Below are 14,291 nucleotides of genomic sequence, written 5' to 3'. Positions count from 1 at the left end.
GAGGTAACAGGAAGTCGTGTCTAAATACATCCGGGTTAGCGCTCTCCTTTCGCAGAGTGTGAATAAAGTACATGATCATGTAAAAAGTAGCCTTTTACTCACTTTTTAACGGCTGTAGTCGTTAAAATATGCTCATTATCTAAAAATGATTTAACTAGTTTCATATTTAAAGACGCATTTTCAATAGAAATTGAATAGTATGGATACGGGAGCCTCAAAGGTAAATTATTTTCCAGAAATAACGGTTACTCTTTTGCAGTGGCTAACGTTATGGCGCTAGCATAAAACTTTAAAATTTTATCGGAAAGTGCAATGTTTTTTAAATTTGTCGAGTGCATACCTTTTCTGCTTTATTTATTTCTGCCTCACACTGTTAATTAATACCTTCATACTGCTTTGTGATAAGTTAAATCTTTCAATTGTGATATCTAAGAAAGCTAACGGTTGTTAGCATACTTGTAAATATTGCTAATAATTTGTGTTTCCGTGATAGAAAACGCGTCCCAGGGAGCTCCCGCCTCTTCCTCGGGTAAGTTATATAACTCCAGGTGTTAATACCCTACTCTTATGTCCTTACAGTGTAGTAAGCTCATTTAATATTAAATGAATTTTGAAGTAATGGCCTCCTTTACACCTAATGCAAGCTAGCTGACTCCTAAGAAAATTTAGCACCCTGCTTAAGTTAGCTAAAACCCAAACTACTCCATTTTAAAAGCTCTATTATTCAATAGAATAATAATAATAATGAAGATTATTTGAATAGCACTTATGTAAACCACCATTGATGATAATAATAATAATAATAATAATAATAATAATAATAATAATGCATTTTATTTATAGACGATTAAATTACTAATACACTTTTGACCTCAGGCAGGTTTTATTGTCACTAGCAGTAACAATTGGTCAGCAATTCATGTAGTCATCTACATTTTTACTCTTAAATGAAAGTGTTAAGTGAGAATTCCCTGCTTTTCTTTTTGTTTTACGTCAGTGTAAATGAAATATTTTTGGATTTTCACTGTTGATCAGATCTGTTGTCAACAGATGAATACACACTGAAACACTGAATAGGAAACAAATGTTAGTTGCAGTCTTTAAGTAAAGACAATGAAAACACTTATAAATTTCAGACTTTCAAAAACTTTACTAACCTTGGAAACTTGTCAAAGTTCCGGGAGTTGCAAGGTCTTAACACTGTTTAAAGATAACTCGTTTTCCGAGATGGTGTACTTAAATTAGGGCTGGAAGATGAGACCTGTGTGATATCTGACTAAAATCAAGTCTCGCCTAAAGAAAAATAACTTTGTATACATTATTTATCTCCTAATAAAAGCTGAAAAGTAACAAAGAAGGTCCTGGGAAATTGTCAGAAGGTATGTAGGGACAAAGCAGACACTTGTTGTTTATATCAAGCAGCGTCAGAAAGATTAAACCAGATTCCACAGACACTTCCTGGACGTTTCACTCACCCACACACAAGAGTCTGAAAAGTTCTGAGTCGTCTGACCTCTGCCCTGAGTAATCCTCAGTCCTGGCGGATGTATGAACACAGATTTAGCTGAGGATTTAAGTGTCAGCCAGGATGTTATGTGCACAGTAGCTGCTCTCCACTCTTACTTGGCTCTTGGGTGGAATGGCCAGAAAGACGACAGTAAGGGCTTTTACTTTGGCTCGTCTAATCTGACTGGAGCTGAAAATCTAAAAGTCTAAATTTTAAAAGAGACTTTGTTTGCATCTGAGCTCACTGTGTCTGAGGAGGGGTAATTTGTTAATGTGTTTACGCCACGTTTGATGGGACCTTCTCAATCCAATTTTACTAACTGCTAAGTGTGATTGGAAAGCGCAAAATTGACTCCTGCTTGTCTTTTTGTCTCTTAAGCGAGGACAGCGATCACTTCCCACCATGCCAAGGTAGGTACATGTGTTTCTCTACTGTGATATAGTGTCTTCATCGACTGCTCTCATGCTCAGCAGTCAAATTAAACTTCTTCTTCTCTCTTTGGTGGAACGTGCGGAAACATGAAGTCAAGACACAGCTGGTGAGTCAGGATTTAAAGAATAGAAATTATGAGATATAGATGGAATGTTTGCATCTAATATTATTACTGAAAGTAACTTGGTTTATTTTTGACCTCGTGCAGGAGAAGTAGCAGCACCGAAACACAAGAAGAAGAGGGTGAGAAAGGAGCTGAATGGAGTCGATGACGTGGATGGTACGTCACACATACACACATATCTGTATCTGTGCAGCATCTCAAGTGCCTCAAACTTTTTGTTTACTTGGATTTAAAGGGCTAGTTCCCCCCAACATGAAGGCTCATGTGGTGGTAGATACTTTCAAAAGCCGTGTCTTGTATATAGTTTCCATTGAAAAAAAACAGTCTCCTCATTTAAAAAGCAAGAAATAATACCTTATAGCGCGAGCATCCCTCCATTCCATCTGCTGTTTCCTGTTTAGATCACGGGATGGAAATGGGAGGCCTGGGCAGCCGGAGGGAATCTGAGATCGGAGAGCACCTTACGCTTGAAGCCACATCGGATGCACCGCCTCAGAGGAGGAAGAAGAAGAAGAAGAAAACTGCCACCATCGGTAAAGACTGACAACAGAAGTGTCCCTGTAGATGCTGCATTTCTACATACTACTAGTTTCAGTGTGAAATCTAGATTTTAGAGGCTGGAGTGTTTTACTCCGACCAACCCGGAGGTTCCTAGTGACATTTATAGATGTGTACATTCCTGGTTGCAGATCTGTCAGATGACCAGGCCGAGCTGGTGAACGGAGATGCAGCAGATCAGACCACTGATGGAGAGGAAGTAGTCAGAAAACCCAAAAAGAAGAAGTAAGAGCGCAACATTAGGCAAAAATGTTAAAATGCATTGATCGGAGTTCGTCCTTTGCATTTGTGATAAAACACAGATTTACAGCAGGAGATATTGTATGTGGTGCGTTTTCCTCTCGAACTTTTGCTCTTGTGATTTCAGGAAGTCCAAAGTCGTTGAATCGCTGCCTTCCGATGAGCTGGACGTAGAAGAGGACGATATAATCACTGACACCCCTCCTCCTATCCCCCAGCATGCCCTGTTCACGGCGCCGCAGATTCAGAGCCAGCCGGTGGGGAAAGTCTTTGTAGAGAGGAACAGTGAGTAACGAGAGATGGACGCGGTCGATGTGGCCCATTTCTGGACAGTTAAATATACAGAGTAAAGATGCAGAGATAATGATAAAAGTGATAATAGAAATTAAGTTTTTTTTAAAAAAAAAAAGGCTTGATAAAATAATAATAATAATAATAATAGGAAAATCATAAATATAAAAAAGAATCATAAAACAGTGAATGATAATAGACATAAAAATAAATGAATAAAAAAGTTTCAAATTCAATAAAGTAAAAAGAGGGGAATAGTTACTAAAAACATTAAAAATAAATAAAAATAATAACAAAACAATAAATACTAGAAATAAAAATAAATAGAATAATAATAATAGTGGTACAAATTAAACATTAATTTTCTTAAAAATACATGAATATAAAAATAATAATAAAACAATAAATAAATAGCAGAAATAAAAATAAATGAAAAAAGATAAAAAAATGAAATAGAAAGATGGTAATAGTGATACAAAAAAATCTAAGTAGAAATGTATTTATTAAAAATGTATGAATATAATAATAATAATAAAACAAAAAAATAAAGATAAAAAATCAAGTAAAATAGAAAAATAGCAATATATAGATATAACAAATATAAGTAGACAATTAATGTATTAAAAATAAATAAATACATACAAAAATAATGTATATAATATCTGTTCATATATATACATTTTAAAAAGTAAAAATAAATAAAGATAATATTAAATAAATTAGAAAGATTGTAATAATGCTCCAGAAAATTAAAGTAAAAATGAATTTATTTGAAGTAAATAAATTAGAATAAAACAAAAATACAGTTTGAAGTTGATAAAAAATAAAGGATAAGAGATATTTAAAATACCATATTTTTTCTAAAAAGAAAGGTCTAGTTATTAAGTGTAAATCCTAATTGAACATTTCGTAAAAACACAACAACAAAAGAAAGAACAGCTATCATCCTCTGGTTACCCATCAGAGACGATGTATGAATATTTATTTACACATATATATATATATATATATATATACACCCCACTCATACAATAGAAACATTAAAACAAATAAAATCAAACAGGCCCAACTTGTTCAAAATTGTGATTCTTGTGTGTCCACGATGTGCAGAGCGTTTCCAGGCTGCCGAGCGCTCAGACTGGAGGAAGACCAGCGACCAGATGGACAACATGACAGACTTCCAGCACATTCAGCCGCTCTGGACCACCAAACATGTTTCTCTCAGAGTGCACGCCGGATTCAGGTGAAGGAAAAGTGTCTCATACAGTGAAAGAATATAATATAATAGTGTTTGGCCCCCCTTTCTGAATGTCTCCTCTCCTCTGCATGCGTTGCAGGGTGTTCGGCCTGTACTGTCACGGCTTCCTGGCGGGCTACGCCGTGTGGAACGTGGTGGTGGTGTACATGTTGGCCGGGCAGCACCTCACCGCTCTGTCCAACCTGCTGGAGCAGTACCACAGCCTGGCGTACCCGTCGCAGTCTCTGCTCTACATGCTGCTGGCCATCAGCACGGTGGCCTCCTTCGACAGGTAAACCACCCACATCTCACATTCTTACAGTGCAGCTGCTCAGTAAAATGTGTGTGTGGAAGTATGAGAAGGAGAGCAGCTGATAAAGATGAGCTCTTGTGTTGTCAGAGTCAACATGGCCAAAGGCTCCGTGGCTCTGCTGGAGTTCCTCACACTGGAACCCGTCGCTCTCGCCTCTTTCTGTGAGTCCACGTGACTTATTTGCCATCCAAGTTAGCTTCAACAATGCTTGTCCTCTCAGAGTGTGAGTTGAGAGTGTTTGTTTTCTGCTTTCCTCCAGTGTATTTCTCAGCGCTGGTCCTCTCTCTGAGCCAGCAGATGACCAGCGATCGGATCAACCTGTACCCAGCCTATAACACTACACTATGGTGAGCTCACTGGAATCATTTTGTTTCTGTCTTACAATGAAGCCTGGGTATGACACTCTTTCTTCTCCAGGCCGCCGGGGTCAGAGCACCAGATTCTCCACCCGTGGGTGACCGTCAACCTGGTGGTGGCTCTGCTGGTGGGGCTGGCTTGGATCTTCATCGCCACTCGACCGGATATAGACAAAACTGCTGGTGAGGGAGAATAGTCTGTGTCGTTGCAAACCCACCTCAAACAGGAGAGAAAAAAGATTTTATTATCTTGTCTTTCTTCCTCAGAATATCTGGAGGCCATGGACGTGGAGCCTCCCAAGCTGGAGGACAAATCAGAAATGACCGCCTGAGAACGTCTGCTCCGACACACACTGTACAGCTCTGATGTCATTTTGCACGTTTTCTTGCACTGTATTTTTGCTGTGAACTCTGAATGTGTTGTAGATTATTTTTATATATTTGGAATGTAAATGTGCTCGTCTCTTTTTAAATATTGATCCAAAAAAACCAACAGCGCCTCTTTATTTCATTTAAGTTGTTTATTTATCATATGCACTGACAAAACTCACAGCGAGAGAGTTCCTGGTTCAAACCCAGCGTGAGTTATTATATGCATAATTGCAGCATGTATATGTACATCATACTTACATTCGTAATATGTATGTGCATGCTGGAAAAATTACATATATATATAGTATATATATACACATACATAACCTATATATATATAAAATTATTATAATATAACTTAAATATAATTATTTAAATTCTAAATTTGTTTTAAAATATAATAATATATATTGATATATTATAATGTATTATAATAATATAATGTATGATTATAATTAATATAAATTAATTTTTATAAATGAATTAAATGAAATATATTATAAATATAGTATACATAAATATATAATATATTCAATATAAATGTAAATATATTCTAACTTAAATATAATTATTTAAATTCTAAATTTGTTTTAAAATATAATAGTATATATTGATATATTATAATGTATTATAATAATATAATTTATGATATATAATTAATATAAATTTATTTCTATAAATTAATTAAATGAAATATATTTATCATAACTATAGTATACATAAATATATAATATATTCAATATAAATGTAAATATAACAAATATAATTATTTAAATTTTATATTTGTTTTCAAATATAAATATAATAATATATTGATATATTAAAATGGATTATAATAATATATTGTATGATATATAATTAATATATTTTTTATAAATTAATTAAATGAAATATATATATTACAAATATAGTATACATAAATATATAATATATTCAAGATAAGTGTAAATATAACTTAAATATAAATATTTAAATTCTAAATTTGTTTTAAAATATAAATATAATATATATTGATATAATTAATAAATAAATTTATTTTTATAAATTAATTAAATGAAATATGTATATTATCATAAATATAATATACATAAATATATAATATATTCAATATAAATGTAAATATAATATAACTTAAATATAATTATTTAAATTTAAATTTGTTTTCAAATATAAATATAATAATATATTGATATATTAAAATGGATTCTAATAGTATATTGTATGATATATAATTAATATAATTTTTTTAAATAAAATAATTAAATGAAATATATATATTACAAATATAGTATACATAAATATATAATATATTAAAGATAAGTGGAAATATATTATAATATAACTTAAATATAATTATTTAAATTCTAAATTTGTTTTAAAATATAAATATTATATATATTGATATATTATAATTAATAAATAAATTTATTTTTATAAATAATTAAATGAAATATGTATATTATCATAAATACAGTATACATAAATATATAATATATTCAATATAAATGTAAATATATTCTAATTTTTATATAATACATATGTAAAATTAATGATATATTATAAATATAAAATAATAGTTTGTTTATTTAATCGAGCTCACATATCGATTCTCTCTGAGATCAACTAGTTTGCTCTGCCTGCCATCCAGACCGTGCAGTCGAGCACAGAGCGGGAGTCTTGCCCGTTAAGTTTCTGTTGACGTGGTAACGGTGTGTGTTCTCAGTTTGGGGAGGAAATCTCCACATATTCATGTCTAAAAGTTTGCAAAACAGTGCAGCTTGAAGCGAGAAGTCATGCTGGACTTTGCCATCTTCGCTGTCACGTTTGTCATCATCTTGGTCGGCGCTGTTCTCTATTTGTATCCAGTAAGTCACTGCAAGTTGGGAGTTAGCTTCAAGTTAGCTAGCTAGTTAGCTGTACGTTACCAGCGTCCGCTCAGAAAGTGCTCATTTAATGTTCCTTTGGTCACTGGCAAGCGGAAACGTCTCAAGTAGCATAATTTAATATCTTAAATGAGTTGTAAGAATAATTTTGTCAATTCGGCGTACATCTAAGACACCAGTCAGTAACTTTATTCACAGAAATACAACTTTTAAGAGCTCGCAGTGGGCGGCAACGACAACCGTATTCGCTTACTTTGACTTGCTATTAAAGTTAAATATTTGACAGTGGATGCTGTGTAGTTTATCACATGTATGCCGAATTTACCAGAATATCTTAACAAATGATCAGATGCATTCAGGAGGTGTTTTACAATATGCGTATTTGCCGGTCAGCGAAGAAACGTTAAATTGCCGTATTTTTCAATGAGATTCCACACTACTGACTGAAACAGTAATATATCGGCTTTACCTGTAATTGGGAAAAGAATAACCAGCATATAAACTCATCAGAGGAGACAGTAGATGTGGCTGAACACCTATATAGAAAGTATACTATATTGTATGCCTATGTTATATACATAAATGTAATTTATAATGTGTTTTCAGTCATCCAGAAGGGCCTCTGGTATCCCAGGTCTCAATCCCACAGATGAAAAGTAAGTTGACATCTTTACTTCTTCTTGCAGCTGCTGTCAGCTTTCATTTAGTAACAGGATGTTGTAAAGTCCATAAACAATAAGTGAATAACAAACAAAGACTATCTAAAGACAGTGGACATGTACAGGGCAGTGTGCAACAAATGTACATCACTGGTTGTTCACACTCTGTCAGGGATGGGAACCTGCAGGACATTGTGAACAGAGGCAGTCTGCACGAGTTCCTCGTCACTCTGCATCAGGAGTTTGGGTCTGTGGCGTCGTTCTGGTTCGGCGGTCGGCCAGTGGTCAGCCTGGGCTCCGTGCACCAGCTTCAGCAGCACATCAACCCCAACCACACGAGTACGATCACAATTTATTACCATACTGTTTGGATTTGTCTCTTGTAGTGTGTGTGTGTATAGTAAATAAAGATATGCTTTTTCTGCCTTTTTGTCTCAGCTGACTCCTTTGAGACGATGCTGAAGTCGTTGCTGGGATACCAGGCTGGAATGGGGGGCGGAGCCGCTGAGACTGTATTAAGGAAAAAGGTGTATGAGAATGCCATCAACAACACACTGAAAAACAACTTCCCTCTTGTGCTCAAGGTTTGTATCAACCATGAAAGGATGTATTTACTACTGCAAAGACATATTTCTAAATATACCTTCCTTTGCGTAGTTGGTGGAGGAGCTGGTGGGAAAGTGGAAGTCATTCCCAGACTCTCAACACATCCCTCTGTGTGCCCACCTGCTGGGTCTGGCCTTGAAGACTGTCACCCAGCTGGCTCTGGGAGAGAGCTTCAAAGATGACGCCAAGGTCCTTTCCTTCCGCAAGAACCACGACGCGGTGAGACACATCCACCTATCCTCAGGGAGAAAGCCTTAGTGTAACCTCTTGTGTATGAAAATCCCAGTAGATTAGCAGTGTCTGAAATACTCAGACCAGCCTGTCTGGCACCAACAACCATGTCACGTTCAAAGTCATGTACACATGCTACCACCATCTACAGCACTGCCTCCGTTTAAAGGTAGCTTCTGTGGCAAGCCGTGTTGAAATGTGTCACTTAATTCTGTTTCTCTCTTCTAACTCCAGATCTGGTCAGAAATCGGAAAAGGCTACTTGGACGGCTCCCTGGAGAAGAGCTCCAGCAGGAAGGGACACTATGAGAAGGGTGAGTGTGGTTTGCATCGTGAGTTTTCTCAGCTTTAACGGAGGTGGCGTCTGGCGCACCTGCTGTGTGTTGACATGTGGGAGCAGCGTCGGGTTTCTTCCGTCGTTGCGCTGCGAAGGAACAGGAGGGAAAGTTTGCAGAGGTTCAGACACGATGTGTGTGTGCGGAGCAGCTTGACAGACAGCTTGAAACAGAGTCTCAGAGCAGATAAAGACTGCCTATAACCAACCTTAATCAGTGAACAGCCACTGTTTTAGGGAGGTTTATTGATTTACCTGTCAAGAAGCATTTGCGACTGGGCCTTGGTGCTTGCTGGAGTTCATTTTGGATGCTGTCTGAAGAGCTGGATGGTTGAAATGCAGTCTTTTTAACTTGTAACCCCAGTGTGAGTGTCAGGCAGCCAAAAATGTTAAGATGTAACATGACAGCGTCTTTGTGTTTCTTTTCTTCCTGGGTGTTCAGCTCTGTCAGAGATGGAGTCGGTGCTACTGTCAGTGGCGAAGGAGAGGAAAGCCCAGAGGAAGCAGACGACATTTGTGGACGCTCTGCTTCAGTCCAGCCTCACAGAACGACAGGTGAATACTGATGAAGTCGCCAGTGCTAGTTTAAAACCCCAAACGCAACTGAAAGATCGTCATGGTTCCTTAAAAGATTGCTGAAATGATTTTTATACCTCGACTTGAAGCGTTATGTTTTGGGGATGACTGCTTGCCCATTAACACCATATCTCAGGAGTCTGGACAGACGTGGATGCAAACTGCAACGTGATTGGTTGGCATACAACTGCAGGCACTTACTCAAGCGTCTGTGTATTTATTTATTTATTTGTTTGTTTATTTCAGATCATGGAGGAATGCATGGTTTTCACTCAGGCTGGATGCGTCATCACTGCTAACTGTAAGTGACAACCATGAACGCAGTCACAGTCTAATTGATTAAGATTCAGGGCTGCAATTAACTGTCACCTTCAGTGTCACACTACCTGCAGAATATCACATCGTTCTCAGCTTATGGTTAAAAACAGGGGGAGGTTTTCTTCACGAGTCATGAGGACAAGAAGAACAGCTGAGAATTTATATGTATGACGTGTACATAGAGTGTATCAAAGAAGTGGACGTAGCCTCCAGGGGCAAAAAAGTGAGGCCAATTTAAGTGCCTTAAACCTGCATTCTTTCTTACAGCCAGCAGGGGGCGATTCCACTTTTTGCAAAGAGAAGTGTCCCGGCTTTGTACTTCATTTATGACCTCAGTAAACTTTTTCTTGTTGCGTTTATGGTCCTTATTAATAGCTTCAAGCCAAAATGCCGAACTCAAGGCTTCCAAGTAGTCGTCCACAAGTCAATGGATGATGTCATGGTTTCTGTGTCCTATGTGTGCAAGATGCAACAGTCAGCATGTCCATTAATGGCAACTTAAGTGTGTGAGAACAAGAAATCAGACCCCAAAATGTCCCTAATGTTTAAATGTAAAATGTTTCGGCAGTGTGTATCTGGGCACTTCACTTCCTGTCCACCTCAGAGGAACTTCAGAACAAACTGTACCAGGAGCTGGATGAGGTTCTGGGTTCAGACCCAGTGACCTTGGACAAAATCCCTCAGCTCAGGTAAGATCTTTGGACCTGGCTCTGTGTCTCATCCATGACATGTAAAATCTGAGTTTACTAGTCGATACCCATTGAGTACAGCATACCATACCATGACTTAGTCAAACCAAAACACTGGTCCACAGGGGGAGCCACAGCAATCGGTCGCATTTTAGCCATTTTGAAGCATTTTTCTGTTGTTATAGCGCCACCCAGTTGCCAATTAGAGTTAAATTTCTCCAGTCACCTTGAGGCGTCCTGTTCTACATATCTACCAAGTTTAGTAAAAATCCATATGGCGGTTAGGCCTAGATAAGAAATGAGCTCTCTAGCGCCCCCATTTTGTTTGATGGGGTCAATAATGGAGGGGTCCCCTCAGATTATGTGTGGTCATATGCCTACAAAGTTGCGTGGTGATGGGTGAAACCCTTGAGATGTTATACACCTTTATGTGATGAGCCACGCCCTCCGCAATATTCATTGCCTTATAGAAGCTCAGTTTTAGTAAGTTTTCCAACTTTTGCCAAGAGGGAACTTTAGATATTGGTCCCTAGATTATGTTCACCCAGTTTCATGCAGATCGCTCAAACTTCCTAGGAAGAGATCCATTTGAAGTGTTTTTCATAAAATTCAAAATGGCAGAAAATCGTTAAAAGTTATGGGCAAATGTGTTCCTCATGAGGAGAGGCATCTCTGTGCAAAGTTTCATGTCTCTACGACATACGGGGCATGAGATATGCCCATTCAAAGTTTGACATTTCAATCGGTTGCTATAGCGCCCCCCTTTGGCCAATTGATGTAATATTGCTTCATTGGCATCCTCCCATGACCCTCTACCACTGTGCCAAATTTCACATGGATTGACCAAGTCAGTGAGGAGAAAAACGTGGAACACACACACACACAGAGTTTTCGTCATTATATAGTAAGATTACAATGCTTCGCCTTTCACATTTCTGCCCATCCAGGCACGGTTGGTGTGTTGGTTAACCTTGATCTGATTACATTTCTGTCCCCGGACAGATACTGCCAGCAGGTCCTCAACGAGACAGTGAGGACCGCCAAGCTGACCCCCGTCGCGGCTCGGCTTCAGGGGGTGGAGGGCAAAGTCGATCAACATGTCATCCCCAAAGAGGTATCTGGTTTCTTGCTGTCTGTGTCTCTCTGTCTGGTTATTTCTCTTCTGCTCGTCAAGGAATTATCACATCTAGACAGTCAGACAGGTTTATTGGAGAGAGGTGTTGAGAATATTGGGAACAATAATAATGTAGATGATAGATAAATTGTAAGAAAAGAAATGTTGATCATAGTTTTGTTTTTGCCTCATTTCAGACTTTGGTCATCTACGCTTTGGGAGTGGTCCTGCAAGACTCTGACGCCTGGAGCATCCCATACAGGTTCACTTTGCATTCACTGTTCACATGTTCACCAATAATGTCCAGTCTGGGCTGCAAGGGTTGCATATAAGGAAGGCCTTGATATCAATTATAAATCTGGATATGTGCAAATATCGCAATGCTGACGTTATCAAGTAGGTGGTGGAAGAAATGAAGGAGGGAGGCTGAGTTCACGCAGCGTTCTTCATCCCTCAGGTTTGACCCGGATCGATTTGAGGAGGAATCAGTCAGGAAGACCTTCTGTCTGCTCGGATTCTCAGGGAATCAAACGTGTCCAGAGCTCAGGTACAGAACACTAAAACTTCCAGATTAGCTTGGAGATTTTATAGACTCTTCAAGCTTTCTCAGAGCTGTAGAAAGATTTTAATTTGACTTTGAATGTTGTGTTTTGGGGCAAGAGTTGGACCAGCTCACACGCTCCAGTGAAGTGTTTCACAATGGATTATATTCGGTCTCTCTGGCAGGTTCGCCTACACTGTCGCTACTGTCCTGCTCAGCACGCTGGTGCGGCAGCTGAAGCTCCACCAGATAAAGGGACAGGTCATGGAGGTGCGATCAGAGCTGGTGTCCACACCCAAAGACGAAACCTGGATCACCGTCTGTGGAAGAAGCCAGAACTAGTCCTGTTTCTGAGAAGTACTTAACGTCTTGATGAAAGCAATTACCAGCAAAGTATTTCTTGAATGTTCAGGGTCCTGTCTGCAGGAGAAACATCATTTCTCACGTTAACTCCTGCCTTTATGGTTATTGGCACTTCTTGGAATTAAACTCATAATTTGCATCATTCTTGAGAATTTTTTACGTTCAGTTTTCCTTGCACCGTAACAGTTTTCTATCTGGTGCTTTTCCTGTCTAACAATCTGAGGCCTTAAGCACATTATTACCTTGTCAGATTTGCACTTGTTGAAATCTGTTGAAGGCAGAAAACTCAGTGGTTTAGTTCTCTGACATGTAGAGAAAAAAACAATTAGTGCTGCTAGAGGTTTTTCTATCATTCCTAGCACAGCTGCCTTGGGTCAGAATCCCCCAAAACACGGGGCTTGTTTGTCTGTTGATACGGCCCACGTGGCATTTCATTCCCTTTTTTAAACACGACTTACATATGATTAAATATGTATGAAGATTTTTGGGTGTTTGTGTCATTCTTTTTATTTTATTTGCCTTGACAAGTAAGTTTCCCACGTCGAATAATTTAATTTGTATCTGTGCAGAATGGGAGTGTCACTCGTTATAAATCCGGTTTCAGTCTGTATATGGAAATTTTTAACCGAATTAATGATAACAGACGCTCTTTATCAGCTAATATGTGCTTCTGAAGGGCCCTTGGGCAAGACTTTCCTCACATGATCCAGGCCTGCTGCTGTGTAGCTGAGCCTGTGGAGGAATAAGACAGGGCCGTAGCCATGGAGTCAACACTGGGGGAGGCTAAGGGCCCGTCCCAATACCCCCCTTAGCCCTACCCCTAGATTTGCGCGTTCCCGCGAGGGGTAGTGGTGTCCCAATTTCTTTTTGTGTGTAGGGGTAGGGGGCATAACGAGGGGTAGTGGGTATGAAACTAGCCCTTCGGAGCGAGGGATTTCAGATGCTGACTTGCCAGCGAGGGGTAGACGTCGCCATGGCTACCACCGAGCAAGAGACGGGGAAAAAAGTTCATACATGTGCGTATAATTTCACAAATAAACATGTAACTTTTGTAAAAACGTTTTCGAATAACCGTATTTGTGTAGAGAACGGTTTAACATTTTTTTATTGCTATTCACGATGTCTAGATTGGAGTTGACAGAAAGCTAGCCAGCTAGCTAACGTTACCGTCATCAGGTTGCTTGTTAGCTAGCTAGCTAGCTTGCACTATCTGGCGTCTGTCATCTGTCCTGTTCTGAAAAATTGTTGGATTTTTCACATTACGATAACACGCCAGCTAGTATAACTATGCTGCCTCGTAATGTTAGCTAGCTAGCTCGCTAGCAGAAGTCCCCTATTGTACATATCATTTCGTCGTCTGTCGTTCATCAAACGAAGCATGATGAATACAGCAAACACGATCGGTAGGATGAACTCAACCGGAGACTCCATTTTAGATGCCGGTTGGAAATGTAGACGGCTCGCATGTATGCGTGAATGTAACCGACACGGTGACGTAGTGAGTGGTGTCCCAATTCCTAGGGAAAGATTTCAACCCCTACCCCTCGT

General features: G+C 38.5%; 2 protein-coding genes across 3 annotated transcripts; both read left to right on the top strand.

The window, feature by feature from the left end:
• The first annotated feature begins 16 nt into the window (after nucleotides 1-16).
• Nucleotides 17-5,551, top strand: LOC117249919 (transmembrane protein 237B). Of its 2 annotated transcripts, XM_033615784.2 has the most exons (14): nucleotides 17-220; nucleotides 494-529; nucleotides 1,886-1,917; nucleotides 2,032-2,045; nucleotides 2,148-2,219; nucleotides 2,465-2,596; nucleotides 2,753-2,846; nucleotides 2,989-3,146; nucleotides 4,263-4,395; nucleotides 4,490-4,681; nucleotides 4,790-4,863; nucleotides 4,962-5,049; nucleotides 5,120-5,241; nucleotides 5,326-5,551. In XM_033615784.2, exons 1-14 carry the CDS (start codon nucleotides 200-202, stop codon nucleotides 5,388-5,390), a joined length of 1,233 nt encoding a protein of 410 aa, XP_033471675.1. In that variant the 5' UTR covers nucleotides 17-199; the 3' UTR covers nucleotides 5,391-5,551. The 2 variants fall into 2 exon arrangements, with proteins under 2 accessions (XP_033471675.1, XP_033471676.1); XM_033615785.2 differs by lacking the exons at nucleotides 17-220; nucleotides 494-529 and adding an exon at nucleotides 1,625-1,657.
• A 1,532-nt stretch (nucleotides 5,552-7,083) lies between these two features.
• Nucleotides 7,084-13,224, top strand: cyp20a1 (cytochrome P450, family 20, subfamily A, polypeptide 1). The gene is made up of 13 exons (XM_033615782.2): nucleotides 7,084-7,295; nucleotides 7,920-7,969; nucleotides 8,145-8,311; nucleotides 8,411-8,556; nucleotides 8,630-8,797; nucleotides 9,044-9,122; nucleotides 9,585-9,697; nucleotides 9,965-10,019; nucleotides 10,605-10,725; nucleotides 11,728-11,839; nucleotides 12,037-12,101; nucleotides 12,297-12,386; nucleotides 12,566-13,224. Exons 1-13 carry the CDS (start codon nucleotides 7,224-7,226, stop codon nucleotides 12,720-12,722), a joined length of 1,395 nt encoding a protein of 464 aa, XP_033471673.1. The 5' UTR covers nucleotides 7,084-7,223; the 3' UTR covers nucleotides 12,723-13,224.
• The last annotated feature ends 1,067 nt before the right edge of the window (nucleotides 13,225-14,291 follow it).

The sequence above is a fragment of the Epinephelus lanceolatus genome, chromosome 24 (assembly GCF_041903045.1).
Source record: "Epinephelus lanceolatus isolate andai-2023 chromosome 24, ASM4190304v1, whole genome shotgun sequence".
Lineage (NCBI taxonomy): Eukaryota > Metazoa > Chordata > Actinopteri > Perciformes > Serranidae > Epinephelus > Epinephelus lanceolatus.
This window is presented reverse-complemented; position numbering and strand designations above follow the sequence as displayed.